The following is a 26,913-nucleotide window of genomic DNA, read 5'->3' on the forward strand; positions in this document are numbered from 1 at the left end:
TGCCAAATGCCAGGTGCCTCCTCAGACCAAGGCTCGTATCCAGCAGCCACTTCAAGGTGACCTGACTGGGCGACAGTGTCACCGGCTGCCGGGAACTGGGTTGGTTTCCTGAACGTCCCATGTTCCCCAGACCACACTCGTCTCCCCTGGGGAGCTGAACTAGGTCACCGCTTGGACTGCTCTCAATTTCCTTCTGCTTCACCAGAGTCCTTTAGGGGAGCTGGGAGAACTGCGGCTTTCCTGGCACCGAGGGGAATCTAATCCCGAGCTGTCAGATAGGTGGGCGGTTCCGGGGCCACACACAGCCCTTCATTCGCGAGTTTAACTCACCACGGGTGATGACCACAGTCTGAATAATTTCCACAGAAGCAAGATCTGGGATGAGGCCAAAGATGGGCCTCTACATTGGCTTTTTGGTCTGTTTTCATGTTTACTTTTGAAATAAGAGCTACCGTGACGGTGGACCCCATCTTTTCCCCAGACTGTGGGCGCCTGGCCTCTCTTTCCACACACAGCAGTACCTGAACACGTTGCCATTGGTCGCAACCCAAGCGCCTTGCTCGGTTCTCCTGTTCCCTGGGGCCCCAGCGGGAGTCCTGGAACCTCCCTCGAGGAGGGTAGTTATAAAGCCAGGGCAGTGCAGGAGCCCTGCTGGCAAACCTCAGATCAGGCCACATCTTCTAGAACAGCAGGGGAGAAATTAACCGGTCCCTCTGCTGGAGCAGGACGCCAGGGCAGGAATAGCTGCTGTAATACTCACATCATATTCATGTTTCTTATTACCTGCAGAGGGAGGCTATGCACATTTAAATATGACTAGAAACGATCTGAAAATCCACATTTTGTTGGAACTGATTTTATTTAAATTTTACAGAAACCTGATCGAAGTATGTAACTGTAAGTCCAGTAACAAGTCTACAAAAATGCACGTACGATGCCAGAATTCCTTAAAAGCAACTAATATCGTATTCTCGTTCGGCATAAAACATGCATTGATATCAACTGCCACATGTTGGCCAAAATCAGTCTCTATAAGAAGAGACAGTCCATTACGGTCAATAAGAAAACTAGTTGTGAACACAGATTAAAAAAAAAGAAGAGGTTTTCTGGTTAATGTAAAAGGAGGAGCAGTACCTTTCTAAACGAGCCCCTCAGCCCCGGGGGATGCGTATTATCGTGCTGCGCAGTAACGCGTCACCTCCGAGACCTGGTCCTGACCTGTCATCGGAGCAAGGAACTCCCTGGCAGTTAAAGCAAACGTTTGAGAAGATAGAAACTTTCGGACCACAACAAGCACACTAGCGCAACCTTCCAGAGGGCGCTCAGAAATCCTCAGACTTGGAAAAGGGTTCCCAGGCTGGGGATCGTAACCAGCCTCAAAGATGCCCCGAGCTTTTCAACCCAGCCCTTCTGCAAGGCCGGCTCAGGGCACACGAGCACCTCCTGTGGCCGGAAGGCCTTCTAGCTCCACACATCACTCTTCATGGGGATCTGTACTTAGGAGGCTTGATGCAGAAAACCACGGTTGGACCATTTCTTTGAGGCCCTGATGTCCTGTAGGCCGGGTTCATCTCACCCCAGGACGGGTACATGCGACTGCTGGACACACGAAGGAAAATCAACGTACACTCGTGGCCCCAAAGGCTCCGACGCTTAGGGTCACATACCTTGAAGCAGGTCCTCTATTGTCCGGAGAGACCGTGTTGCTCCAGAGGGACAGCAACTGAGGACTCTGCATTTATCAGAGGTGTTTTCCCCATAGACTGAGGGCTGTAAAGAGACTTCATACCAACTGAAAGGACTTCCCCTTAAAATACAACATTCCACAAGGTTCTTCAAAAGCGGGTCTCATGGTCATCAGAGAACCAGCCGTGGACATTAACATTTATTTACATAAAGCTCATCATTCATGCAGCCTGGGGCCTTGTTTGGAGTCTCTCACATACCCTCTGCCTCTTCCAAAACAGGGCACTCCCTGCCCTGCTCGCTAGAAGTAAGCTAAACCAGTATTTTTTTTCTTTCAGCACAGATTTAAGGGGGAAATTAATAATTTATTGGGGTTCTCATAACATTTTCATAACAGAACAATATCAAAATAGGTCTGTTTTTAATATATGCTTATGAATATCCCTGATAAGATAAAGAAATCCAGAGGACTTTGTAAACCACTAAGATTTCACAGGGTAGTACCCGGTCTATGTTCTAGGCAGCAGAAGAGGGACTAGTACACTGGCGAATTTTCTCCAGGAAGCCCTGTGAGCACTACAGTACTGAAATTCGAATATCTGGTGCCAGTGGAATTGTGAATGAAGTTTTCACTTTATTAGTAAAAATCATAACAAAGGTTGGCTTCCTCAGTCCTGCCATCGGCCAATCTCCCCGCCCGTGACAGACGTCCAGCCCGGAAAGCCATCAGCCCTGACTCCGCTGGAGGTCGGGCCCAGAGGAGGCGAGTTTTGAGACACCCTCTAAGCCGTGACCACGCTTGCGAAAGCAGGGATGTGGGAGAAGAGGCAGACCGGGCCTGAGGAAGCACTGACCCAAGGCACCACGATCGGAGGGGTGAGGGACCTAGAGGGGTTGTGGCAGACAGGAAGGACGCTCCCGCCGTGCCCCCCCACCGCGAGGGTCCCGGGAGACAACAGCTCTGTGGCAGAGTAGACACGTTCAGGAGTTAAAGAACAAATCATTGGGAAAAAAAACCAAACTAGTTTACTGTCTCAAAACCAAATCGAACTTCTTAAAACTTCTAAGCGAATAACCTGGGGGTTATCTGGTAGTCGGGCGGCGGGCCGGCAGTCTGTGGAATGAGCTGCATTTAGCGGAGTCAGAGGGCGCTGGTTGTGAAATCGGCATACACACTGTGGCGACCGTGGTTAAGGAGGAAAGGAAGCTCAAGGCCGGAGGGGAGGCCTCTCCAAGGAGAGGCCGGAACAGGACCAGATGCGAGAAACGCCTCTTTTATTCCGGGCACAGTAAGTGGCCTTGGCGGTGGCCTGGCTGAGCAGGTGCCATCGTCCAATCTAGCTGCAGTAGTACTGCATCCCGTCCACTCTCCTCCTCTTTTTTGACTGAAATTCTTCAAAGAACTGCTGGATGTCCTCTCTCTTAACCACCTGTGCAGGAAACAGCAAAGACCAGGAAAGGGAAATGCATTACAGAGCGGCAATAACCAGGCATGCTATTCACAAACAGGTTGAACAACACTGCTGGTAATAATTATCTTAGGGGCGCCTGGGTGGCTCAGTTGGTTGCGCATCTCACTGCTGATTTCGGCTCAACACGATCTCACCGTTTTGTGAGTTCAAGACCTGCATCAGGCTCTGCGCTGACAGCATGGAGCCTGCTTGGGATTCTCTCTCCCTCCCTCCCTCTCCCTCTCTCTCTCTCCCCCTCCCTCCTGGTCTCTCTCCTGCTTATGTTCTCTCTCCAAATAAATAAGTAGACTTTAAAAAAGAACGACCAGGGGCGCCTGGGTGGCGCAGTCGGTTAAGCGTCCGACTTCAGCCAGGTCACGATCTCGCGGTCCGTGAGTTCGAGCCCCGCGTCGGGCTCTGGGCTGATGGCTCGGAGCCTGGAGCCTGTTTCCGATTCTGTGTCTCCCTCTCTCTCTGCCCCTCCCCCGTTCATGCTCTGTCTCTCTCTGTCCCAAAAATAAAATAAACGTTGAAAAAAAAAAAAATTTAAAAAAGAACGACCTGAATGTGTAACTAATCATATATCTCCATCCTATAGAGGGCTCATTCATCCAGGCGCACAGACACGGGCTGGGCCAGAGCCATACAGCCAGGAGGGCAGAACAGTGCCGAGAGTGGGTTCCATCACTCACCTCGCTTTCCTCACACGAAATGAGATAAAAGCAGCACCTATCTAACAGGATGGGAGATCAGATTGGATTTAATGCCTGTGAAACACTGCCTGGCACATAATAAGTTCTTTTTAAAATTTTTTTTTAATGTTTATTTATTTTTGAAAGAGAGGGAGACAAAGTGTGAGCAGGGGAGGAGCAGAGAGAGGGAGACACAGAATCTGAAGCAGGCTCTGAGCTGTCAGGACAGAGCCTGATGTGGGGCTCACACTCACAAACTGTGAGATCATGACCTGAGCCGAAGTCAGACGCTTAACCAACCGAGCCACCCAGGCGCCCCTAAATTTTTTTTTAAAGTTTTATTTATTTTTGAGAGAGACAGATCATGAGTAGGGTAGGGACAGAGAGAGAGAGAGGGAGACACAGAATCCGAAGCAGGCTTCAGGCTCTGAGCTGTCAGCACGGAGCCCGACATGCGGCTCGAACTCATGAGCTGTGAGATCATGACCTGAGCCGCAGCTGGAAGCATAACCGACTGAGCCACCCAGGCGCCCCACGTAGTAAGTTCTTAACTGAGTGCCTGAAGGTCTCCCAAGCCCACTGCCCTCGCCCAGGACCACAGCTGTCTCTTGGGAACATCCTTCAGCTCCACGTGAGTACCCACAGGAAACAAAGTCTGTTTTGCTTTGAGATTTATGTTTTCTTCTTTAATGAAAAAAAGGAGCCAAAACACTTTTCCTCTTCAGGAGGCCAAAATTAGAGGTGTTTGCCACATAAAAAGAGTAACTGGCAAAAAATAAAGTAGCAACTACTCTTAGTAAATGGAATATCCACTTTATGCAATGAGAAATTTGTCTTCTGTTTCACTGGAAAAAGATTAGAGCATCATACAAAGGTGTTCAAGATATTAGCAAAATAAAACACTAGAAATAAGAAAATAAGACAAAGGGACAATATGGATGAAAGAGTAAATTGGGAAAACCTGACAGGAGCCCCGGCTCACCCAGGAGTGCGCGGCCAGCTGATCTGACCCAATAGCTGCCTCCAGTCTATCACAGGAAACAGGTGTTAATTTACTTTTTAATTACAAAGGTAACACATTCTTATTGTTCTGAAAGAATGCAGGAGGGGCAGGGAGAGGGAGGGAAAGAGAAAGAAGCCCAGAAAATGCAGGTGAGCAAGAGTGAGAGAGAGAAAGAGAAAGGAGGTGGTAAATACTTGGCTATAAAGCGAAACACTCCCTCTCGCTCCCCAAGAGTAAGTGCCGCTAACATGCACAAACAGCAATGTCAACTCGAGTAACTTCCTTGGGGGAAGACCCTCGTTAATCCTCTAAATGGAAGAACGGCACAGACTGATACATCAATTTCACAAGCACCAAGGCTGAGACAGCTGGTCAGCAAGTGAGGACTCAGAACCCCTAACAAAGTCAGGATCTAGACACTGAAGATACTCGCGATACCACAAAGCTCTAATGTATTTGCTAAATGGCGTGGAAACTCACACTTATGAAATGCTAATATATAGGACACTCGGAAATTCCAGTTCGAAGGATCTGTCCCTACTTCGGATCACCAACACTAAACACTGAAAGGCAAAAAAAGAATTTTTCCTGCAAGGATGTTGGGAGAGGGGACCTAAAAGCACGCAAATCAGAGCGTTCAATTTTTAGCTTCTAGACCCTCAAACGGTCACAGCCAACATGCAGAGTAGAATGTTAAGGAATAAATACTGGGGTTCAGTAATAAATCATTTTATTGGTTTCTTTCAGAAGATTTGTAGTTTCTAAGTGGTTTTTTAATTTTATTCATTTTTAATATTTATTTTTGAGAGAGAGCATGAGTGGGGGAGGGGGGAAGAAAGAAGGGGACAGAGGATCCAAAACGGGCCCTAGGCCGACAGTAGTGAGCCCGATGTGGGGCTCGAACTCATGAACTGCAGAACGATGACCTGAGCTGAAGTGGGACACTCAACTGACTGAGCCACCCAGGTGCCCCTAAGTGTTCTTTTTTTATAGTCAGACACAAACATAAAAGGCAGTCCGTTATCTAAGAACATCTAGAACTTATAATCTTATGTGGACAAATACAACCAAAGTAGATTAACCTTATTGCAACTTAAGGTTCTTATTTGTTTTTATAAGGATCTAATTAGTAATGTCATGGAACAATAAACAAATATATTTTTCTGTCTTTTTAACTCATCATATCAGATAAAAAGCGGCCCTAGTGATGACAGAGATCCCTATGTTGAAGATCCAGGTTAAGACTGAAGAAAATTGCTAGTTTCAGGGGCACCTGGGAGGCTCAGTTAAGTGTTGGACTCTTGATTTCAGCTCAGATCAGGATCTCACAATTCATGGGATTGAGCCCTGTGTTGGGCTCTGCACTGGGAAAAGGAAGCCTGCTTGGGATTCTCTCTCTCCCTCTCTCTCTGCCTCTTTCCTGCTTGCGCACTCTCTCCCTCAGAATAAATGAATAAACTTTTTTATTTTTTTAATTTTTTTTTTAAATTTTTTTTTTTTCAACGTTTATTTTTGGGACAGAGAGAGACAGAGCATGAACGGGGGAGGAGCAGAGAGAGAGGGAGACACAGAATCGGAAACAGGCTCCAGGCTCTGAGCCATCAGCCCAGAGCCCGATGCGGGGCTCGAACTCACGGACCGTGAGATCGTGACCTGGCTGAAGTCGGACGCTTAACCGACTGCGCCACCCAGGCGCCCCAATAAACTTTTTTAAAAAATAGCTTGTTTCAAATGTGATTGGAAATATATCGGGGCGCCTGGGTGGCGCAGTCGGTTAAGCGTCCGACTTCAGCCAGGTCACGATCTCGCGGTCCGGGAGTTCGAGCCCCGTGTTGGGCTCTGGGCTGATGGCTCAGAGCCTGGAACCTGTTTCCGATTCTGTGTCTCCCTCTCTCTCTGCCCCTCCCCCGTTCATGCTCTGTCTCTCTCTGTCCCAAAAAATAAATAAACGTTGAAAAAAAAAATTAAAAAAAAAAAAAAAAAAAGGAAATATATCTTTTACATGATTTTAACTATGTGTAATCAAATCAATAAAGAGCCTTGTGATCACAAACAGCACAAGAGCAGAGGTCCTAGAGTCAGGAACACACATGCTTTGACACATTTGAAAGACTTCAAATGTCCATCAATAATGCAGAGATTAATGTACACCAGAAACTAATGTAACACTATAATTAAAAACAAAAGTGCCAAGGGGCACCTGGTGGCTCAGTCGGTTAAACATCCGACTTCGGCTCAGGTCATGCATGATCTCACAGATCATAGGTTCGAGCCCCACGTCGGGCTCTGTGCTGACCAGCTGGGAGCCTGGAGTCTGCTTCAGATTCTGTGTCTCCTTCTCTCTGCACCTCCCCTGCTCACACTCTCTTTCTAAAATAAATAAACATTAAAAAACAAAAACAATAGTGCCAAGGGGTGCCTGGGTGGTTTAGTCAGTTGAGAGTCCAACTTTAGCTCAGGTCACGATCTCATGGTTCATGAGTTTGAACCCCATATCAGGCTCTCTGCTGTTAGCGCAGAGCCTGCTTGGGATTCTCTGTCCCCCTCTCTCCGCCCCTCCCACTCTCCCCCCACTCGTGCTCTCTCTCAAAAATGAATAAAATTAAAAAAAAAAAAAACACAAAAAAACAGTGCCAAGGTTAAAAACAGTTACACCTATGAACATTCTTAGTTCTAGCAAGAAGAAACAGAAGTCTGCAGTAACCAGAGGGACAGGAATAACTGTAGTTTAAGAACTGCTGAGAGGCAGGAGGATGTTCACAGTGACTGTGAAGAACATCCTCTAAAAAATAAGAGAAATCTACTAAAGACAAAACTCTTAACTTCTGACTTTACAACTCATTTTGCAAAAAGGCAGCACTGTGACCCTGTCCACCCAGGCAGTTTCAAGTTCTTCCCACATTCACGAGCAAGGAGAAAGTGGCCTTAAGCAACATGGCAGAGACTCCTTCCAAGAAAACAAGTCTTGGGGCACCTGGGTGTCTCAGTCGGTTAACTCTTGGTTTTGGTTCAGGTCATGATCTCACGGTTATGATATCGAGCCCTGCATCGGGCTCTGTGCTGACAGCGTGACATCTGCTTGGGATTTTTTCTCTCTCCCTCTCTCAAAATAAATACATAAACATAGGAAGGAAGGAAGGAAGGAAGGAAGGAAGGAAGGAAGGAAGGAAGGAAGGAAGGAAGGAAGGAAGGGAGGGAGGGAGGGAGGGAGGGAAGAAGGAAGGAAAAGAAAGAAAGAGAAAAAGAAAAAAAGAAAAAAAAAAGAAAAAGAAAGTCTCAGCATACTTCCTTGGCACCCACCACACCCACATCTAACTTGATTTCTGTGTCTGGACATAGCAGAACAAAGCATCAACTGTCCGTAAGGACAGCCTTAGACCAAGAAAAGTTAAATTTTGTTTTATATCTGCCTTTGGAAGGCAGAAAAGTATTTCATGAAAAAATTCTGTCACAAATATGTGAATCGTAAAGAGCAAGTATTTATAAATTCATCTGGAAGACTATTTAAAAAATTTTTTCTTAATGTTTACTCTTTTTTTTTTTGAGAGAGAGAGTGTGAGCTGGGGAGGGGCAGAGACAGAGGGAGACACAGAATCCGAAACAGGCTCCAGGCTCTGAGCTGTCAGCACAGAGACTGACATGGGATTCAAACCCATGAACCGCGGGATCATGACCTGAGCCGAAGTCAGATGCTTAACTGACTGAGCCACACAGGCACCCCAAGACTATTTTAAATATTATACATTTTAGAATCAGTGTCACCCTTAAAAGTAGATAGACTCTCTTACTAGCCAGAAAAATGTTTTAGTCTCAAATTCTGAAGTTCTTTTATTCTAAACTATAGAATCCAAAGTCCAAAATAAGGGGCCTGGAATTAATTTTTCCCTGCCTGATCGTTTGTTCTTCCTCCTCCAAGGATCTCTGCCAATGTCCTGGCCTTCCCCTCAGCCACAAGCACACTCTGCAGACCCTGTGTGGCTGCTCCACCTCTCACCCCCTCGAGCCCAGGGCTGGAAGGACTCCCAGTGAGGCCAGGTCCTTGTTTCACCACCTGCTCCTGATTCCCCTCCGCTCTGCCCACAGTCACCTCTTAAGGATCCAGGTTAAGACATATGGTCATTTTTTCATCCAAGAAAATAAACAGTTTATTCAAAACATACAGAGCTATGATTAAAATTCTGTAATGCAACATACATACCGTGCCTTCATCAGCAAATCTCTTGAGATAGTCTTTAAGTTCAGTCTTCAAGTCGTTGTATTCTAAATCAAAACAACAAAAAAGGTACATAGACTTTAGGCAAGTCATTTGCTTTTAGAAACAAAGTGCATCTTTTCCACTGATAGTTGAGTAGGTTAATACTTTAAATTTTCTCTAAGTGAAACATGCATGGAAACTTGCTTCCAATTTCTCACAAGTTCTTTCATTTTGATATTGGGGACCCTACTTCTTAAAACAAATAAACAAACAGAACTCAAAAAAATTGCCATTCCAAAAATATTAGCTAAGAATTTTTGTAAGAGGTTTCCTATCTCTCTGGAATTCTAGTAATGGAAATAATCTTGGACTCATCAAACTTTATAAGCTTCAAAACTGATTCACTCACTTAACAGTTCATATTACGTATGAGGTACCCTGAGGGCTACAAAAATCCTTCAAATGCAGCCTCCATCCTCAAAAAGCTTTTAGTCTAATAAAGGCAAAAGAAATTAATCAGATAGTTAAAAATAAAAGACAGGGGGCGCCTGGGTGGCTCAGTCGGTTAAGCGGCCGACTTCGGCTCAGGTCACGGTCTCGTGGTCCGTGAGTTCGAGCCCCGCGTCGGGCTCTGTGCCGACAGCTCGGAGCCTAGAGCCTGTTTCAGATTCTGTGTCTCCCTCTCTCTGACCCTCCCCCATTCGTGCTCTGTCTCTCTCCGTCTCAAAAATAAAAAATAAACGTTAAAAAAAAAAAAAAGACAGAAACAATCAATGCCACAGAGGTGGTGGCATCTGAGTAGTCAGGGTGGAAATTACTAAAATCAGTTGGGCATGCTGGGGGGAAAAATGTAAAAGCCTGCAATTAAGGGCTCAGGGATATTTTCCCCTCTGGTGGTTTCCTGTGAACCACTAAAGCAACCTCAAGAACCGTCCAAAAGATAACATGCTTCGCTCAAAAAGAGGACGCGTGATGCTCCATGAAAACTATTTAAATCGATGGACAAAGAAATTGATTTTCTATTATTCCATATTCATACATCTACCCTGAATCAAAACAGCATGTTAAGGTTTCTCAAGCACGTAATTATTCTAGCACCTAACTCTGATTCAGTGGTAATCACAGCTAAATACCCAGCAACGCTACAATTCAGCAAGCATAATAAGCGTGATTGAAGCCTATTCTATAATTCCAATTTTAAGCTTTTTTTGTATTAAATTAAAACCGTAGGTGTTAGTAGCCCTCCTTATACATATTTTAACAGTGAAAGAAACTTCATGAACTTCACGACTTTTTGTTCAAACAGCATTTACCACAAATAAGTTCCACTTGCTGGACTCTGTCCATGCTGTTAAGGGTGTCCATTAAAGGGTCTCTCCTGTCAGCTGCCTGGTCAACCTTGCCCTTGTTTTCATAAGCCAGAACTGTGTCGTATTCATCTGTCAGGAACAGGACATCTAGCTCGCCATACATTTTCTTCAAAAAATAAAACCAGTTTCCCATTAGAACATATGTATATCATTCTCAGAAAGTCAATTCTCAAGAGCTGAGAATCACTAAAAATTTATTTAATTTTTTTTTTACATTAATCGCCAGAAAAACCTGAGACTTTTAGTACAGAATTGCTTGAATGATTTATTCTTTTTGCCCAAATCTCTTTTAGGAATCTCCCAACTTCCCCATAGGTGTTGTATGGTCTAAAAGATCTTTATTTAAAAACCTTTAAAAAAAATGTTTTTTAATTAAAAAATGAAAACTACTGATTTACTGGAACTTTCAAGTAATTTTTATTCCCAAGCAAATTCTATGATATGAAAAAGATAAAAATTTATGTTTTCCACTAAAATGAAGATAATAAAAAGTACTGCATGATTCTTAATTTCTCCCACAAGCATTCAGACTGCAAAGAGCATTTCATAAATTTGCTTAATATGAAACATTTTAAAGTTCTCTACAGAGCTAACATCAATTTCATAAATATATTTTTCAGAAAGTCTTATTCTAGGCATCAGTCCGTAAAACACAGTGACATTGACCTTGATCAGTCACTCACCATACAGTCTTTGCAGGTACATAACTTGCTACGCCAGTTCAGGGGCCAATAGGTGGCAATGTCTTTCTTTATCAACTGCTTAGCATTAAGATCCTGAAGTCTGCAGCCAGACTGTGATTCTGTGTTGAGATGTTGATTCTTAAGTGCGGTCTGAAATAAAATTAAGTTTTGAAGTATGTTTTTTACACTCCGACAGTTTAGACTGTACAAAGGAATTTCTTTGGGCAAAAGGTACAATTGAGATCCAAAGCTACAGAGCTTACAGAAGTAATTTTGCTTAAGCTTTAGTTCTTTGATGGCTTATACTTCATATGTTACCTGGGGATCAGACTCAGAACTAGAGCTGGTACATGGTTCGTTAGTCTGCTCTGCTTTAACTTCCGTGACAGCATCCTTTCCGTGTTCTGGAACATCCTCTTTGAGGGTACTATCTTGATGATCTCCATTTTCAGGTTTGATGACTTCTTGATCACCTATTCCATCAACATTCAGCACCAACCCATCATCCTCCACAGATACTTTGGTTACTGTGGGTTCAATGAAAGCAAACACACACACATATCCATAGACAGTGAAATCACTTAGTCTGATTAAAAAAGATTTCAGAATCTGGAAAAAGAGAAAGTCAACCTTAATCTCTGGAATAACGAGAAGGGAATTATCAACTCTTCCTTTGGCTATGCCTGCCTAATCCAGAGTTCAAATAATTGAACAGTTCATTTAAAAATGTCAATCACAGGGCACCTGATTGGCTCAGTTGGAAGAGCATGTGACTCTTGATCTCAGGGTCATGAGTTCAAGCCCCACATTCAGTGTAGAGATTACTTAAACAAATCTTTAAAAACAAATAAATAAAAATTGAAAATTAAAAAAAAACAGGGGCGCCTGGGTGGCTCAGTCAGTTAAGCCTCTGACCTCGGCTCAGGTCATGATCTCATGGCTTGTGGGTTCAAGCCCCACATCGGGCCCTGTGGTGACAGCTGGGAGCCTGGAGCCTGCTTTGGATTCTGTGTCTCCCTCCCTCTCTGCCCCTCCCCCACTTGCACTTTCTCTCTCTTAAAAATAAATACATATTAAAAACATAAAAAATAAAAATGCCAATCACTACTTAAGCATTTTCTATGTAAAGGAAAAAGAAAAATACTGCAGACAGTAAAAAGAGGTAGGATACCTCAAGAAGCAAGAAGCAGGAAGAGGTTTAACTATAAACACAGGTGGAAGGGTAGTTTTGAAAAAACAACCAGCTTTTCTCGATGAGAGGAAGGAATAAAAAAGGATGGATATAGACCCAGAAATATTGTCAAGAAGAAAAGAGCAATGATAGGGAAGTTCATGTTGAATGATAGCACTTCGATTTAATGGGAAATGAGGCCATCTGTTGACAGACAAGGAAATGAAAGGACAGGGGGAAGACTGATTAAGAAAACCCAACAAATGAGATGTAGATACAGGTCCAGTGGAAAGTGGGAGATGTAACTGAAAAGAGTAGGAACACAAGGAGGACGCACCAAGTTTAAGAACTTTGAGACAGGGGGGTTAAGTGGCTCAGTTGATTAAGTGTCCGACTCTTGATCTTGGCTCAGGTCATGATCTCACGTTTTGTGAGATGGAGCCCTGCGTCAGGCTCTGCGAGGACAACATGGAGCCTGCTTGGGGTTCTCTCCCCTCTCTGTCTGCCCCTCCCCCACTCGCGTGCTCTCTCTTGAAAAACAAACAAAAAACCAAAACTTAAATGCTTAAAAAAAAAAAAAAAGAACTTTGAGACAAATCAAAAGCGTAGGGTGAGATTTTAGGTACAGCTGTGCTGTTTGCAGTTTGTGTGGTAAAATGTTCCCTGAAGGTGAGAGGGGCAAGAAATTATGAGGTCAGAGCAGCAGATACTATGAGTAACTGCCACTCTAAAAATAAATTAAGTAACACATTTGCATTACCAGTAAAATTAAATAATGCCTCAAGACCATTGCTGATCAGTTGTTTTGGGCCAATTTCTTTGGGTACAATAAAAGTACTAGGTAACAAACTATACCCCACATCTCCCAACCAATAGCATATCTTATACTTAAGAACAATTTATGGGGCGCCTGGGTGGCTCAGTTGGTTGAGCGACCGACTTTGGCTCAGGTCATGATCTCATGGTTTGTGAGTTCGAGCCCCGCATCGGGCTCTGTGCTGACAGCTCAGAGCCTGGAGCCTGCTTCAGATTCTGTGTCTCCCTCCCTCTCTGCCGCCCCCCCCGCCAACTCTCTCTCTCCTTCAAAAATAAATAAACATTAAAAAAAAATTTTTTTTTTTTTTAAAAAGAACAATTTATTCTGGGGGAGCCTGGATAGCTCAGTCGGTTAAGCATCTGACCTCGCCTCAGGTCATGATGTTGCTGTTCCTAAGTTCGAGCCCCGCATCAGGCTCTGTGCTGACAGCTCAGAGCCTGGACCCTGTTTCATATTCTGTGTCTCCCTCTCTCTTTCTGACCCTCCCCTGCTTGTGCTCTGTCTCTCTCAAAAACAAACAAACATTAAAAAAAGAACAACTTATTCTGGTTTTATTTATCTTTCAAAGTCCCATTCAAAAACTGCCTCCATTTTCCCTAACTCATCCAGCCTCTGCCTCATGTTATTTAAGCATAGATTTGTTCTTGGTAGTCTCCCAACCATTCTATAAGCACCGTGTGGAGAAGGTATGTTATCTTACACTTTTTCTACACCTTGAAGTCCAGTCAAAAACAGTTGCTAAAAATTCTGGACTGAACAGAGAAATTTCACAAGTACGAGACTGTGGCACACCAACTCCACAAGACACCCACCTGCCAATTGTGCAGCATAAGCCCACAAGAAGGGGCAGCGCTTCATACAAGCCGGGCACACCATCTCCTGGAAATCCCCGCTCTCGGGGGGGATGGCACCAAGATGCTGTGAATACAGAAAACCCACTATTTTCCTTGTAGTCTCCAAGTTGTCCAAAATGCTATTTAATAAACAAATATTGCAACAGAACACTGATAGTATCTTTACAATTTCTTTTTAGAAGAGTAATTATAATGTAAAATATAACACAATTCAAAAAGAAGCAAGAAGAGATCTTTTTTCTTTCTGTACAGACAATACCTTTTAAAAGGTAAAAGCTGGGGCGCCTGGGTAGCTCACTCAGTTAAATGTCCAACTCGATATAGATCACGATCTTATAGGTCATGATCTTTCGGTCATGAGATTGAGCCCTGAGTCGGACTCAGTGCTGAGCATGCAGCCTGCTTGGGATTCTCTCTCTCCGTCTGTCTCTGCCCTTCCTTCCTCCATGCATGTGTATGTGCGTGCATGCCTTCTCTCTCTCAAAAAACCAAGCATTTTTAAAAATTAAAAAAAACAACAATGTAAAAAGCTTTCCTTACCCTTCCATGGAACCAGTCTTCACAGACTACACACTGGATCATCTCATCCGGAATCTAACACGGAAAAGCAGTTTGTATGTTAATGATTACAATGAATTCTGGGACACGGAAGTAAATCCAGCAAACAGAAGAACTATATATTAAATTCTCTATACCGATTCTGTGAGACGGCTATGCACATGCCAACAGTCAAGGGGCCAGGGAGAAATAGCGGGTCACAGGACCAAAGAAGTTCACTCAACACGAACTGATGTTGCCGAAAGGTTACACTGAGATGAGCACTTTGGAAACAACCATCAAAGCTGGTCCACTTTGGTTACTTGGCACCTGACTCTCGCAAGACTTTATAACATCTCATTTTATGTGAAAACCAAGACCCAGGAAGGTGAGATGGATTGACCAATGTAGAATGTGGCAACCCCACATTCTTCAAGCCCTTCACTTTACTTAAACTGAAAAGTAAATATTATAAACAGTCTCTTGCTAATATGGACAGCAACAACTTCCCTAATTTGAATTAGTTAAGAAATTAGATTCTGGCCCTAGGAAAATGACATACCATAGGGCACAGACTGTTTTTGGAATGATTTTCCTTTCATTCCCAGACTTTCATACCTACTGATTAATATCCCAATGTTGTTCTGTCCTTTCCCTATTATAACTTCTCAAAGGGGGAAAAAAGCATATATGCCTATATATATGTCAATACAGATAAACACACACAGATATCAAATATACATATATATAAAGCAGTTTTATTCTTTCTTCTACCTTGATCAATTTATTTGGCATCTTATTTTTTGTCTTTTGATTTAACAGTGTTATAACACTTTACCCCATACCTTAAAATATCCAGTTTTAAGGTTTTATCTTTGTTAACTCAAAGATATCTTCAACTTGTTCCTCTATATAATTTGGTTCAATAATTACAGTTCCAAGACAACTAGAAAGCAAGGAAGAAGGCAGAAGGCTAATTTTTCTAAACATAAAGCACTCCTTCAAATCAGTAAATACACAACAAAATCCAACCCAGTCAAAATATGGGCCAAGGATATGAAAGGACAATTCAGATAGGTTATTACAAATGTTCAATAAACTCATGAAAGATGCATACTCTCATTCATGATCAGGGAAAAGAAAAAAGATACACCTCTTCATCTATCAAGATGGCAAAACTTAAAAAGACTGGTAGTATGTAGGGCTGACAGAGTATTGGGGAAAAAAACCACTATCACCTACTGTTGGTGACTGAACTCTTTTGACAGAGGTGATCACAATTTTATTTTTTTTAAGCATTTTCTTTTTAATGTTTATTTATTTTTGAGAAAGAGAGACAAAGTATGAGTGGGGGAGGGACAGAGAGAGGGGCGAGACACAGAATCTGAAACAGGCTCCAGGCTCTGAGCTGTCAGCACAGAGCCCAAGGTGGGGCTCAAACTCATGAACTATGAGATCACGACCTGAGCCAGAGTCGGATGCTCAACCGACTGAGCCACCCAGGTGCCCCAACACAATCTTAAATATAAATATCCTATGTCTCATCAGTTCTACCTCTAAGTATCCATAAATTCTTGCAGGAATATTACTGAATCAAATTACTGTATAAGGATGTCCACTGTAGCTTTCTTTAGAATACTGAAAAAAGAGATCGGACCAGTCTGCTACAGAACATTTAGGTAACTAACTTATAGCATGTCAAATTATGAGTACTTGGCTGTGATCAGAACAAGGTGGATGTGTGCTATGTAGCATGGAAAGAAGTCTATGATATACTGAGAAGTGAGAAAAGCAAGTTGCAAAAGTGAACATATGGAATTTTCACTTTTGTCAAAAGGAAACTACAAATTGAAACACACATCACTTATGTTGGGACTGAAACAGGTCTAAAAACATATACACCAAAAAGTGTTAACAGTGGTTATATCTGGGAAGTACGATGGAATGAGGAAGAAAAATTCTTTTTAAATTCTGTGTATACTTTTTTTTTTTTTAATTTTGTGTATACTTCTAATTGAGGATCCAGTCTGTACACCCCGTTTCTTTTCTTCCATGGAGGCAAGAAGTTGAAAGTCATTGTTTGGAGAGTGCTTGGCAGTGGAGCAGGCAGGCAACGAGAGAGAGAGGAAGGACGAAAGCACTGGCCTTGAGAATGTCCTGCCCAATATTTCATTCTTGTAATGTAGAATGAGAAGAACACTCAAGATCTGTACCAGTTACAGCTCCAGCCCACACTCCTAAGAAAGGATAAACCTAGAATCCTCTCGCAATCCCCAAATCCCTTCTGAACAGCTATAAAGGCCCAGATTGGACAACAGGCTAAGGAGTGAAGGCTAGAGGTATTAACCTCTAATTAACCTCCAACTGCCTTACCTCATCTTCAGGATCAGGATAAGGTCTCTTGCAAATGCAGTACAATCCAAAAAAGTTGTCATTGTATTTATTGCCAGAATTTATCTTTGCTTTGTCCTGAAAGATATTCATTTCAATATGTAATATGGTCTAATTTTAACTATAATTTCAGGCATCATGAAAGTATAAATTATAAGTAGCATATAAATATCACATATGGCGTATATTATATTTATAACACCAATATACTATAAGAACATATATTACATATATTTATAACACAGCATCAATATATTGTAGTAAAATATAAAAAATACCATGACACAATAATATCATGTATTTCATGTTGTATGACATTAATACATTCAATAAATTTCTGCATTAAATATCTTCCTCCCCAGAAGCTGGTTTTTAACTTTCAAAGTACAAAGAAAAAGAATTCACTCCTATCAAAAGGATATTTTTTCCAGGATACAGAGAAATTTGATTTTTTGTACCCTCTTTGTAGTAATTGGGGAAACCAAATACATCCATTAACAAAATGCTGATAAAATTATATCATCAACCTCTATAACCCAGAATTTCAAAGTACTTTTTTATTTTTTTTTATGTATTTATTTCTTAGAACTTGCGAGTGGGGGAAAGGGGCAGAGGGAAAGAGAGAATCTTAAGCAGGGCTCCACATTCTGTGTGGAGCCCAACCTGGGGCTCGATCCCACGTCCCTGGGATCACAACCCAAGCTGAAATTAAAAGTTAGACACTCAACCGACTGAGCCACCCAGGAACCCCAAAGTACTTCTTAATGCCCAGCTGTGATAGCCAAAGCTCCCAGGTTACTAGACGGTAAAAAGTAAGCAAGGAAATTGTCTAAAAATAACCTTCAAAGGAGGGAAAAAGCATGAGAGTTTTAGCAATTATGACTGAACAATGTAAAATCCCTGACATTCTAGTTTCTGTTACTTCAGTAAATGTTATTGCGTTAAGTATAAAGCAGAAAAATCCCTGTGCACCTAGCTCACATTCATTATTACCAAGTTTTATTAATTCAGTTTTTACAGTTATACCCTTTGTTGGGGTGCCTGGGTGGCTCAGTCAGTTAAGCGTCTAACTTCGGCTCAGGTCATGATCTCACAGCTCATGAGTTCAAGCCCCGTGTTGGGCTCTGTGCTGACAGCTAAGAGCCTGGAGCCTGCTTTGGATTCTGTCTCTCTCTCTCAAAAATAAAATAAACCTTAAAATTTTTTTTTATACCCTTTGCTTTAAAAGCCTTAAAGGATGAACACAACCAACATAATTAAACCTCAGTTACATTAAAGAACATTCCCACCAAAATCTTTCATACTACAGTCTGTAATGCAGACTCTGAACAGGTTAGTTTTCCAATAAAATAAAAAATGGAATACAGTCTTTTTTTTTTTTTTAAACGGAATACAGTCTAATACCAATTTGTCTACTTGAAAGAATAAGCATAAGAACTTCCTTTTTGGAAAATGCATGGTTTTTATCCCCTCTGGCAAATATCCATCTCAGCTACTTTCAATGTATTTTTACACTGCTCACTTACAGGAAATAATTTGCATTCCAAATTTTTAAACTTGCTGTTTCCGCAATCACAACGAAAGTTTCTGAAAAAAATGAGGGAGAGCCAAATTTTAGTTTTCCTTTTAAATCTAATGAATTATTCTTTAAATTTATTGCACAGCCCCTGCCCTTTCAACTCATTTCTAGGGTCTAAAAAGTGACCTTGATTGCTGTTCATATGTCCAATTTGAAATTTCTCCAAGCACAGAATAAAAGATTTAACAGTTTGGGAAATTAACATGCACAGAAATAAATATTTATATCACACATACATATACGCACAAGTAAAATAATGACAAAGAAGGATGACTAGTTTGAGTTTGTGCAATAAGTATATTTGATTTTTTTTAAGTTTTTATTTAAATTCTAGTTAACATATATGGTAAAACTAGTTTCAGGTGTAATAATTATATTAAAAGGCCCTCCAGAAAAACTATTCTAATTATATAAAACAATTATATTAAATTTTACCAGTACACAACTACTTTAAATGGAAAAACAAGAAAAAAGCGCAGGTGGAAAAGAATCTAAACATTTAAAAAGCATCCAGCACCAGTCTCTGTTTTTACCTTTTTGTGTATAGCTCAAATAGTTTATGACTTCCATGACATTCGTAACTGCAAGCGAGGCAAATTCCTGCTGGTTCTTCTCCCTCTGGGGTGCAAGTACTACAGGCATAGAGTGCTTGTCTCTTTACTGAGCCCTAAAAGCCACAAAATGGAAGGAGAATAATCACACAAGAGAGTGCCAAAACACTGTCACATGTTTTATGTCATTATATGTGCACTATGGTAGTGCTCATTTCATACAATTTTTTCTTACAATGATAGTTTAAAATTCTCAGGCAGCTGAAAAGAAGAATCAGCTGGCCTGCACCGACATCTTAACACATGAAAATGTAAGAGAACGTGTACAGGCTTATGTTAGCAATATCACACTTACGATTAAGATCAATGCACTTTATGCAAGAATCCTTTTGATTTTAGGAGATGCATGCTGAAGTATTTAGAGTGGCATGATGTCTGCAATTTATTTTCAAATGGTTCGGGGAGGGGGTCTGGGGAGGTGGGGGGTAGGGGAGATGGGGGGGTCGGAGTGTATTACATAGAGAAGAGAGATAAAAGCAAATGTGGCAAAAAGTGAATATGTGGAAGAGGTACACAGGTGTTCATAAAAGTATTCTTTCAACTTATCTGTAGATTTAAATTTTTTCACAATTAAAAGTTGAAGGAAAAGATCAGCAAAGCTTTTGGAAATCTTGACAATGGTTACCCTCCTCCAGGAAGGAGGGAGGCAGCGAAGCTTCTGGGATGCCATTAATGATCTGGGGGCTACATGCATGCATATGTTCACTTTTTTCCACAAACCATACAAATGATTTGTGCATTTCCCATATATTTTACTAAAGTAAAAAGAAAAAATTTACAAAGTCCAATTTATAAAACTAACCACATTTCAAAAATAGCTTACATACATTTTAAGGAAAGCAGAAAAAAAGTTATTTTAGTGGTGACCAAAGGTTTTAAAATACCAGCCAACATCTGGGTCTGTCTGTGGATACCAGGTTTTTTCAAAAATCTAACCACTGGGCAGGGTTAAACTCAACTGGTCAAGATGACAACTGGTATTATGAGCTCAGTCCACACCACATAATGACCCCAAGTCTCTCACCTCATCCCCCAATGTTGCCATCCCACCCACCCCCAGCCCTGGGGCTAGGCAACCTCCTTCTTCCTACCAATTCTCATCCCGTGTAAAGTTTTCTTCTACCCACCTTTCTCCATTTTTGTACCTAGAAACATAGGATGAGTCACCAAACACTACAACACACCCCCTCAAATCCTGATTCATAACGTCTTCCAAATGCCAAATATACCCTTCAAGCAAATCCTCTCCCCTCCTCCCTCCTTTACCAGTGCCACCTGCTGTCGTGGTTCCGGTCTATTTCCATGGGGGGCGGACTGCAGATAGACACCATACTTGCTTCGCCTCGCAAAAACAACAACAACAACAACAAAAAACCTACCAGCTTGTACTCGTTAAACTAAATTGCAGAGGATTAGCTGTCAAGGGGCCCAGCTCGGGGAGATTTTCAAATCCAGAGCTCTCTCCTTTAACTCTGCTTCGACTCTCCCATTCGGTTCCAAATAAACACTCTTAGGATGGGAAAAGTAAGGACAAAGATGTCGGGATTTGAGCGGTCAAGGGGATAGTTTCTGAAAAGCAGCCAAGGCGCGGAGAAGAGAAGGAGAGGAAGGAAAGAGCAGGGGTCCCAGGGCCAAAGCCTGGAGAATCCTGAAGGACTAGACGGAGGAAGACCGAGGGAGGAGGGGAGCCCTGCTGAAAACAAGCTGAGAAAGGGAACCAGGAGACTGAGGTTTAAGGGCAGCTGGGCCTGGGATGGGGAAGTCTACGACGAACGGTGGCCTGGGACCACCCCAGGGGAGCCGGGCCGCGACACGCGGGAATGGGGCAAGTCTGGTCGGGAACAGGAGGTTCAGCGGGAGCCCGGGGAAGGCGAGGCCAGGGCCGCGCGCCCACCTGCGAGTAGGAGCACTTCTCGGAGTCGCTGCCGCCCAATACGGCGCACGCTTCATTCTCCAGCTCCTCGTCCTCCTCTAGTACGTCGACCAACGACACCACAGGCTCCAGCTCCGACTGCAGCCCAGCAGACCCCTCCGCCCCAGCCATCCTCAACTGTCAGCGGGTCCGCCGCTCGGCCCGGCGGAGGCGGGAAAAGCGGCTGCGGGAGGCGTGGCCGGAGGAGGAGGGGCCCAGTGCTAAGAACCAATCTCAAGGAAGGGAAGCTAAGGAAGGGGGAGGAGCAACTGCCGACAAACGGAAGTCACTCCTCTCCCTTCTCCCGCCTGCGCCAGGCTGCGCCCACGGCGAGTTGACTTCCGCTTCCGGGTGGCGCCTGCAAGTCGGTGGCTGTTGAAGCTCAGCCATCGCCATGGAGTTGTTGGGCGAGTATGTCGGGCTGGATGGGCAACAGCAGCGGCTGCGGGTGCCCTGTGAGGTGCCGGCCGACGCCGATCCTTACGAGACCCTGTTGTCTGGCGTGGCCCAGATGAGAGACCTGGTGACAGAACTCTTCGGCCCCCTGGTACAGCAGGAAGCGCAAGACCGGGTGGCGGCTCCAGAAGAGGCCTTGGACGGTGAGCCCTGAGAAGGTGCTGGAGCGACAGGAGGGCGGGGCAGGGGAGCCCGGGTAGAGTGGCCGTCTTGGAGCAAGTGAGCCTCGGGGGAAGAAGAATCCCAACTAAAAATTGTCAGTCCTTACCGCCATATTATCTGCGCTCCTTCTGCTTAAGCGTTTGACGACTCTCTTTCCATATGTATCACAAAAAGCGTGCTGAGTGCCGACTGCTCTGTGCCAGGCACTGGGCTGTGCTCTTGAGAAGGAATGAGGTGAATGCCACTCAGTTCCTGGCTTTCTGAAACTCTCAGGCTGGTGGGGGTTAGACAAGCAAATACTTATTAACAGATTGGAAGTGTGACCCCAGGGCCCTCTGTAACTATTGCAAGCTGAGAGGACCCAAGAAGGCTTCAGAGAGCATGGCTTTTGAGCTGGGTGTTGAAGGATGAAAAGGAGTATTACCTTCTTAACGTATTTGTAATTTAACGAAATTACACGAATTTACAGAATTTCATGAAGTTACAAACACGTTAAGAAGACTGTCCTCTGCGATCCAAAAGAATGAAATCTTGCCATTTGCAACAATGTGGATAGAGCTAGAGTGTATTATGCTAAGCAAAATAAGTTAGAGAAAGACAAATATGATTTCACTCATGTAGAATTTAAGAGACAAAACAGATGAACATAAGGAAAGGGAAGCAAAAATAATATAAAAACAGAGAGGGAGATAAACCATAAGAGACTCTTAAATACAGAGAACAAACAGGGTTGCCGGAGGGATGTTAGGTGGGGGGTGGGCTAAATGGGCAAGGGGCACTTGTTGGGATGACCGCTGAATGTTACATGTAAGTGATGAGTCACTAAATTCTATTCGTTAATACACTGTATGTTAACTAACTTGGATTTAAATTTTTTAAAAATAAGTAATTAATTTTAGAATTAATTTCAGAGTAAGTTCTGAAGATTTCAGTTTAAGGAGTCTTAACTCCCAGGGACTCCTTTCCATATGCCAACTTAGAAGGTGCAGTTTGAAAGGAAAAATGTGAAATTTAAGTCTTGTCTTGAATACGAAAAGAGGTAGGTACCTTTTTTGCCTGGAGCTGAAGGGCCAAAGAATTAAATATTGGAGTCAGGACTTAACTCCTCTCTAAAGGGACTTACACTGTACTGTACTTTCCATCTTTTGTATTATGTGAAGGAGCCAGTTCAGAACATTACACTGAGTTCAGACAATAGACTGGTTCCATGGATATATTAATTGGGAGTACCAATGTATTGAGAACGAAGTCCTGTTTCTTGGCTCCAGAAGTACTTCTGTAATCTCTTGAAAACGTTATCATTGGCATAAGGATGAGTATAGCTAGAGCCATTTCTTAAAATATCATTACTTGTTGAGAAAATAACTGCCACCTGTTAATGAAAGGTCAGTAGTATATTTGTATCAGAAGACATGTTTTTTGTTTAATGAAAACCCCATAAATCTTAGGTTTTATTTTGTTAAAAGTAATTGAGATTGACATGGCACATATTGTGTTCTGTGAATTTGATCTCAACAAATATACAAAACTTTAAAATTGTACCAGTTACTAAAGAAAAGCGATAGAACTCAGTACTAAAAAGTACTCAGTACTAAAATTGGCTTACAAACAATCCAGTTACCAGATGTGAAAGGATTTGAATAGGCAGTTCTTTAAATAAGATATATAAATGGCCAATAAGCTCGTGAAAAGATGTTTAGCATCACTGGCCATCAGGGAAATCCTAGTGAACCCCAAGGAAACACCACTTCGCGCTCACTAGGACGACTGTAATCAAAAAGAACAATAACAGGTGTTGGCTAGGATGTGAAGAAATTGGAGTCCTCAGACATTGCGGGTGGAAATATGAAAGGATACACCTTCTTTGGAAAATGGTTTGGCAGTTCTTCAGGAAGTTAAAGTTACCTTATAACCCAGTAATTCCACTCCTAGGAACTCCTAGTTCCACTCCTACTTCTCCAAAGAGAACTGGAAACCTATGTTCACATAAAAACTTATATATGAATATTCATAGCAGCATTATTATAATAACGAGAAAGTGGAAACGACACCATGTCTGTCAGCTGATGAGGCGATAAACAAAATGTGGTGTCTCCATCGATGGAGTAGTAGTCAACACTAAAAAGGAATGAAGCACCGGTAAATGGCTATAGCGTGAATGAACCTCAAAAACATGTGAAGTGAAAGCAGGCAGACAGAAAAGGTCACATATTTTAGGATTCCATTTATATGAAATGTCCAGAACAGACAAATCTATGGAGATAGAAAGTAGATTAGAGGTTGCCAAGGGCTAAGGGGAGTGAGAATTGGTTGTTGGTGTGCGATTTCTCAGATGATGAATGTGTTCTAGAATTAAATGTTGGTGACAGTTGCTCAACCTAGGGAGTATACTACAAATCAATAAATTGTACACTTTAGAAGAGTGAATGTTATATGGTGTATAGATTATATCTCCAAAAAAAGTGGCAGATAAGAAAGATTTTAAACACCAAAATTCCTGAAATCTTTTTAACCATACATACTTTGAATCCAACGTATGCATAACTTAATTAATACTTCAAGTGAAATGGTCTCGGTATCAACCATTTTAGCAATCTCTTTCTTTGAACCACTGAACATATTGTCACACAACAAATATTTATTTTAAAAGGTGATGATGAAGATGATGCAGAAGATGAAAATAACACTGATAACAGAACTAACTCAGATGGACCATCTGCAAAACGGCCCAAACCACCATCTTAAGAATAGCTTTTATGAAATTTAAAAGACTGCTACTATATCTGAATTATCACATGCTGACATTTAGGAAAGACTGGTGCTCTAATTTGGAAAAGCATTTGTTTTATTCCCCTAGGACAATTTGTCAAAGAAAAAAATGTACCTTGTTTCCACCAAAGAAAGATATAATAAATGTTTAGAAATGAATCTGTTTTCTTGAGTGAGAAATAAATTTGATACTGTGGAAATAACTAGAACACTCAATGCTATATAAAATCCTCTAAGTTGGCAACTGAATGTTCAGTTTTCTACTTTTTAAATAACCATTGAATTAAGTTGTGTGATGTCTACATCTTGTGGCTTCTGCTTGTTATAAAAAGTACACATCATAGTCCCGCACAATAACATTTCAAAGAAGATGTAAGTGGAGAAAATCGGATATTAGATTTAAGAATGGCAGATCTGTGTAAGAAGAAGGAAAATGGGAATAGAAATACTGAAGAGGGAGATGAGCCCGGAGAGAGACCCAAGGAAACCTGGAGTCCATACTTAACACCCAGTATATAGACATCCAGAGATGATACCACTCAATGAATATATACATTTAACTTGTAACTTAAGAGAACGAAGTTGGGCGTGCTTTTATGCTGTAGCATGTTACGTATATAAACACAAATGTAAGTCTTAAACAATCTATGTTGACTTTAACTTAAGGTATGTCTCATCCTGTATCCATGCTTTGATTTTGCTTACCCCAAAGGCCTGTTGAATCCTTTAAAATACATATATATTCCTAAAATATGTGTGTGTATTCCTTTTTGGCTTGTTGATGGGACCAAGGCATTTTTTATTTCCTGTGCATGTTTCCTGATTCATTTAGATAGCTAAAATGCAAAGAAATCAAGTAGCATGTATCTAAGGAAATACAAATAGTTATAGAATTTTAGAGTTGGAAGTAACCTTACAGATTATATATGACTTATTTCCAAGATGAATTGAACCTTAGAAGAAGTGTTGCCCTGAATTTGAGCTAAATATTGGCAGAGATGGGTTGTACACATAGCCTTTAACAGATTACCAAAAAACCCCAAAAGCAGATTATCATAGTACTTTCCCAGTTACATATTCTGAAATCTGTAGTTTGCAAAGTACATACAATTAAGGAAACTGAATTTAGATACCTTTTCATGTCTTTTTTTTTTTTTAATGTTTACTTTGAGAGAGAGACAGACCACACATGCAAATGGGGGAGGGCTAGAGGGAGAGGGAGAGAGAATCCTAAGTAGGTGCCATACTGTCAGCATGAGCCCATCGTGGGGCTTGATCTCAACAACTGTGAGATCATGACCTGAGCTGAAATCAAGAGTTGGATGCTTAACCGACCGAACCACGAGGTGCCTGATACCTTTTCACATCTTTGAAGTATTGTTTTACTTGGAACATCAGCCTTCCCCTAAGTGCTCTTATGTAATCAAAATAATACCAACTAGAAAAAAAAATACTAACTGGGAAAAGTTCTATGAATGGTCAGAAATTTCCTTGTTTAGTTTGTGATAATGTCTCTAGTATTGGGACTTCTACTCAGTTATTGACTTCTGATAATCTTTTTCTTCATACAGTCCTTTAAAAACTTACCAGCACAGTTAAAATAGTTCATATGTTTTTTAAGTTTTTCTTTTTTAAAGTTTATTATTATTTTTTTTAGTAATCTCTACAGTCAACGTGGCGCTCAAACTCATGACCCAAGGATCAAGAATCACATGCTCTCCCAGCCAAGCCAGCCAGGTGCCCCAAAATAGTTCATATTTTTTAAGTAATAGCTGGATTTTGCTCCTGACTATTTTGCTTTCTTTACTTTTTTATTTTTTTTTCCTTCTTTGTTTAGTAAATATGTTTATAAAAAAGAAATTTCAAGATATTTGTGCTTGTGGCCCAGTGTTTTGAGGTCTGGGTTATAGGTCTGATTGATCTTTTCCTTAATTTTAATACTGATTTTTTTTTTTAATTTTAATGTTTATTTTTGACAGAGACAGAGCATGATTGGGGGAGGGGCAGAGAGAGAGGGAGACACAGAATCCAAAGCAGGCTCCAGGCTCTGAGCTGTCAGCACAGAGCCCAACACGGGGCTTGAACTCACAGACCGCTAGATCATGACCTGAGCTGAAGTCGGACGCTCAACCGACTGAGCCACCCAGGCGCCACAATACTGATTTTAATACTGCCTGCTTCATAAGTGAGCTACATGTGTGACAAAAAAGATCAGTGTGAAGGCCCAGTATCGAAGTGCCTTGCCTGGTTTTCTAATCTTCTGACTCCTAAGAGTACAAACATTGCCACAGGCAAGCAGGACACAGTTAATCTCTGAATTTCTTTCGAGTTTACTTTTGTACAGGAAAGTCAACCTCACAATCCTAGCTAAAAGTAAGCTTAACACCCGACTTAGATAAGTAATCTTTTAAAATGTGAGACATGGAGTTTAAAATATGAAATATATGGACATTTGCAACATAATGGTTTTTCTAAAAGTGCATTTGTGTCACAAGAAATACTTGTTTTAATAGCATTCTGTGGAACCTGTTATAATAGGTTGCTGTTTGTAAGAAAGTTGGAAGATTTTTTTAA

At 41.8% G+C, this 26,913-nt stretch overlaps 2 protein-coding genes across 2 annotated transcripts; one reads left to right on the forward strand and one right to left on the reverse strand.

Moving 5' to 3' along the window:
- Positions 1 to 840: 840 nt before the first annotated feature.
- Positions 841 to 21,216, reverse strand: UBR7 (ubiquitin protein ligase E3 component n-recognin 7). The gene is made up of 11 exons (XM_025919573.2): positions 20,935 to 21,216; positions 18,963 to 19,096; positions 18,377 to 18,437; positions 16,833 to 16,928; positions 14,463 to 14,516; positions 13,881 to 13,986; positions 11,399 to 11,607; positions 11,081 to 11,230; positions 10,341 to 10,503; positions 9,031 to 9,092; positions 841 to 3,116 (listed from the first exon to the last, which is right to left on the reverse strand). Exons 1-11 carry the CDS (start codon positions 21,082 to 21,084, stop codon positions 3,024 to 3,026), a joined length of 1,278 nt encoding a protein of 425 aa, XP_025775358.1. The 5' UTR covers positions 21,085 to 21,216; the 3' UTR covers positions 841 to 3,023.
- Positions 21,217 to 21,283: 67 nt separating this feature from the next.
- GON7 (GON7 subunit of KEOPS complex) lies at positions 21,284 to 25,090 on the forward strand. The gene is made up of 2 exons (XM_025919115.2): positions 21,284 to 21,551; positions 24,221 to 25,090. Exons 1-2 carry the CDS (start codon positions 21,347 to 21,349, stop codon positions 24,313 to 24,315), a joined length of 300 nt encoding a protein of 99 aa, XP_025774900.1. The 5' UTR covers positions 21,284 to 21,346; the 3' UTR covers positions 24,316 to 25,090.
- The last annotated feature ends 1,823 nt before the right edge of the window (positions 25,091 to 26,913 follow it).

The sequence above is a fragment of the Puma concolor genome, chromosome B3 (genome assembly GCF_028749965.1).
Source record: "Puma concolor isolate L17-30 chromosome B3, mPumCon1.1.hap2, whole genome shotgun sequence".
Lineage (NCBI taxonomy): Eukaryota > Metazoa > Chordata > Mammalia > Carnivora > Felidae > Puma > Puma concolor.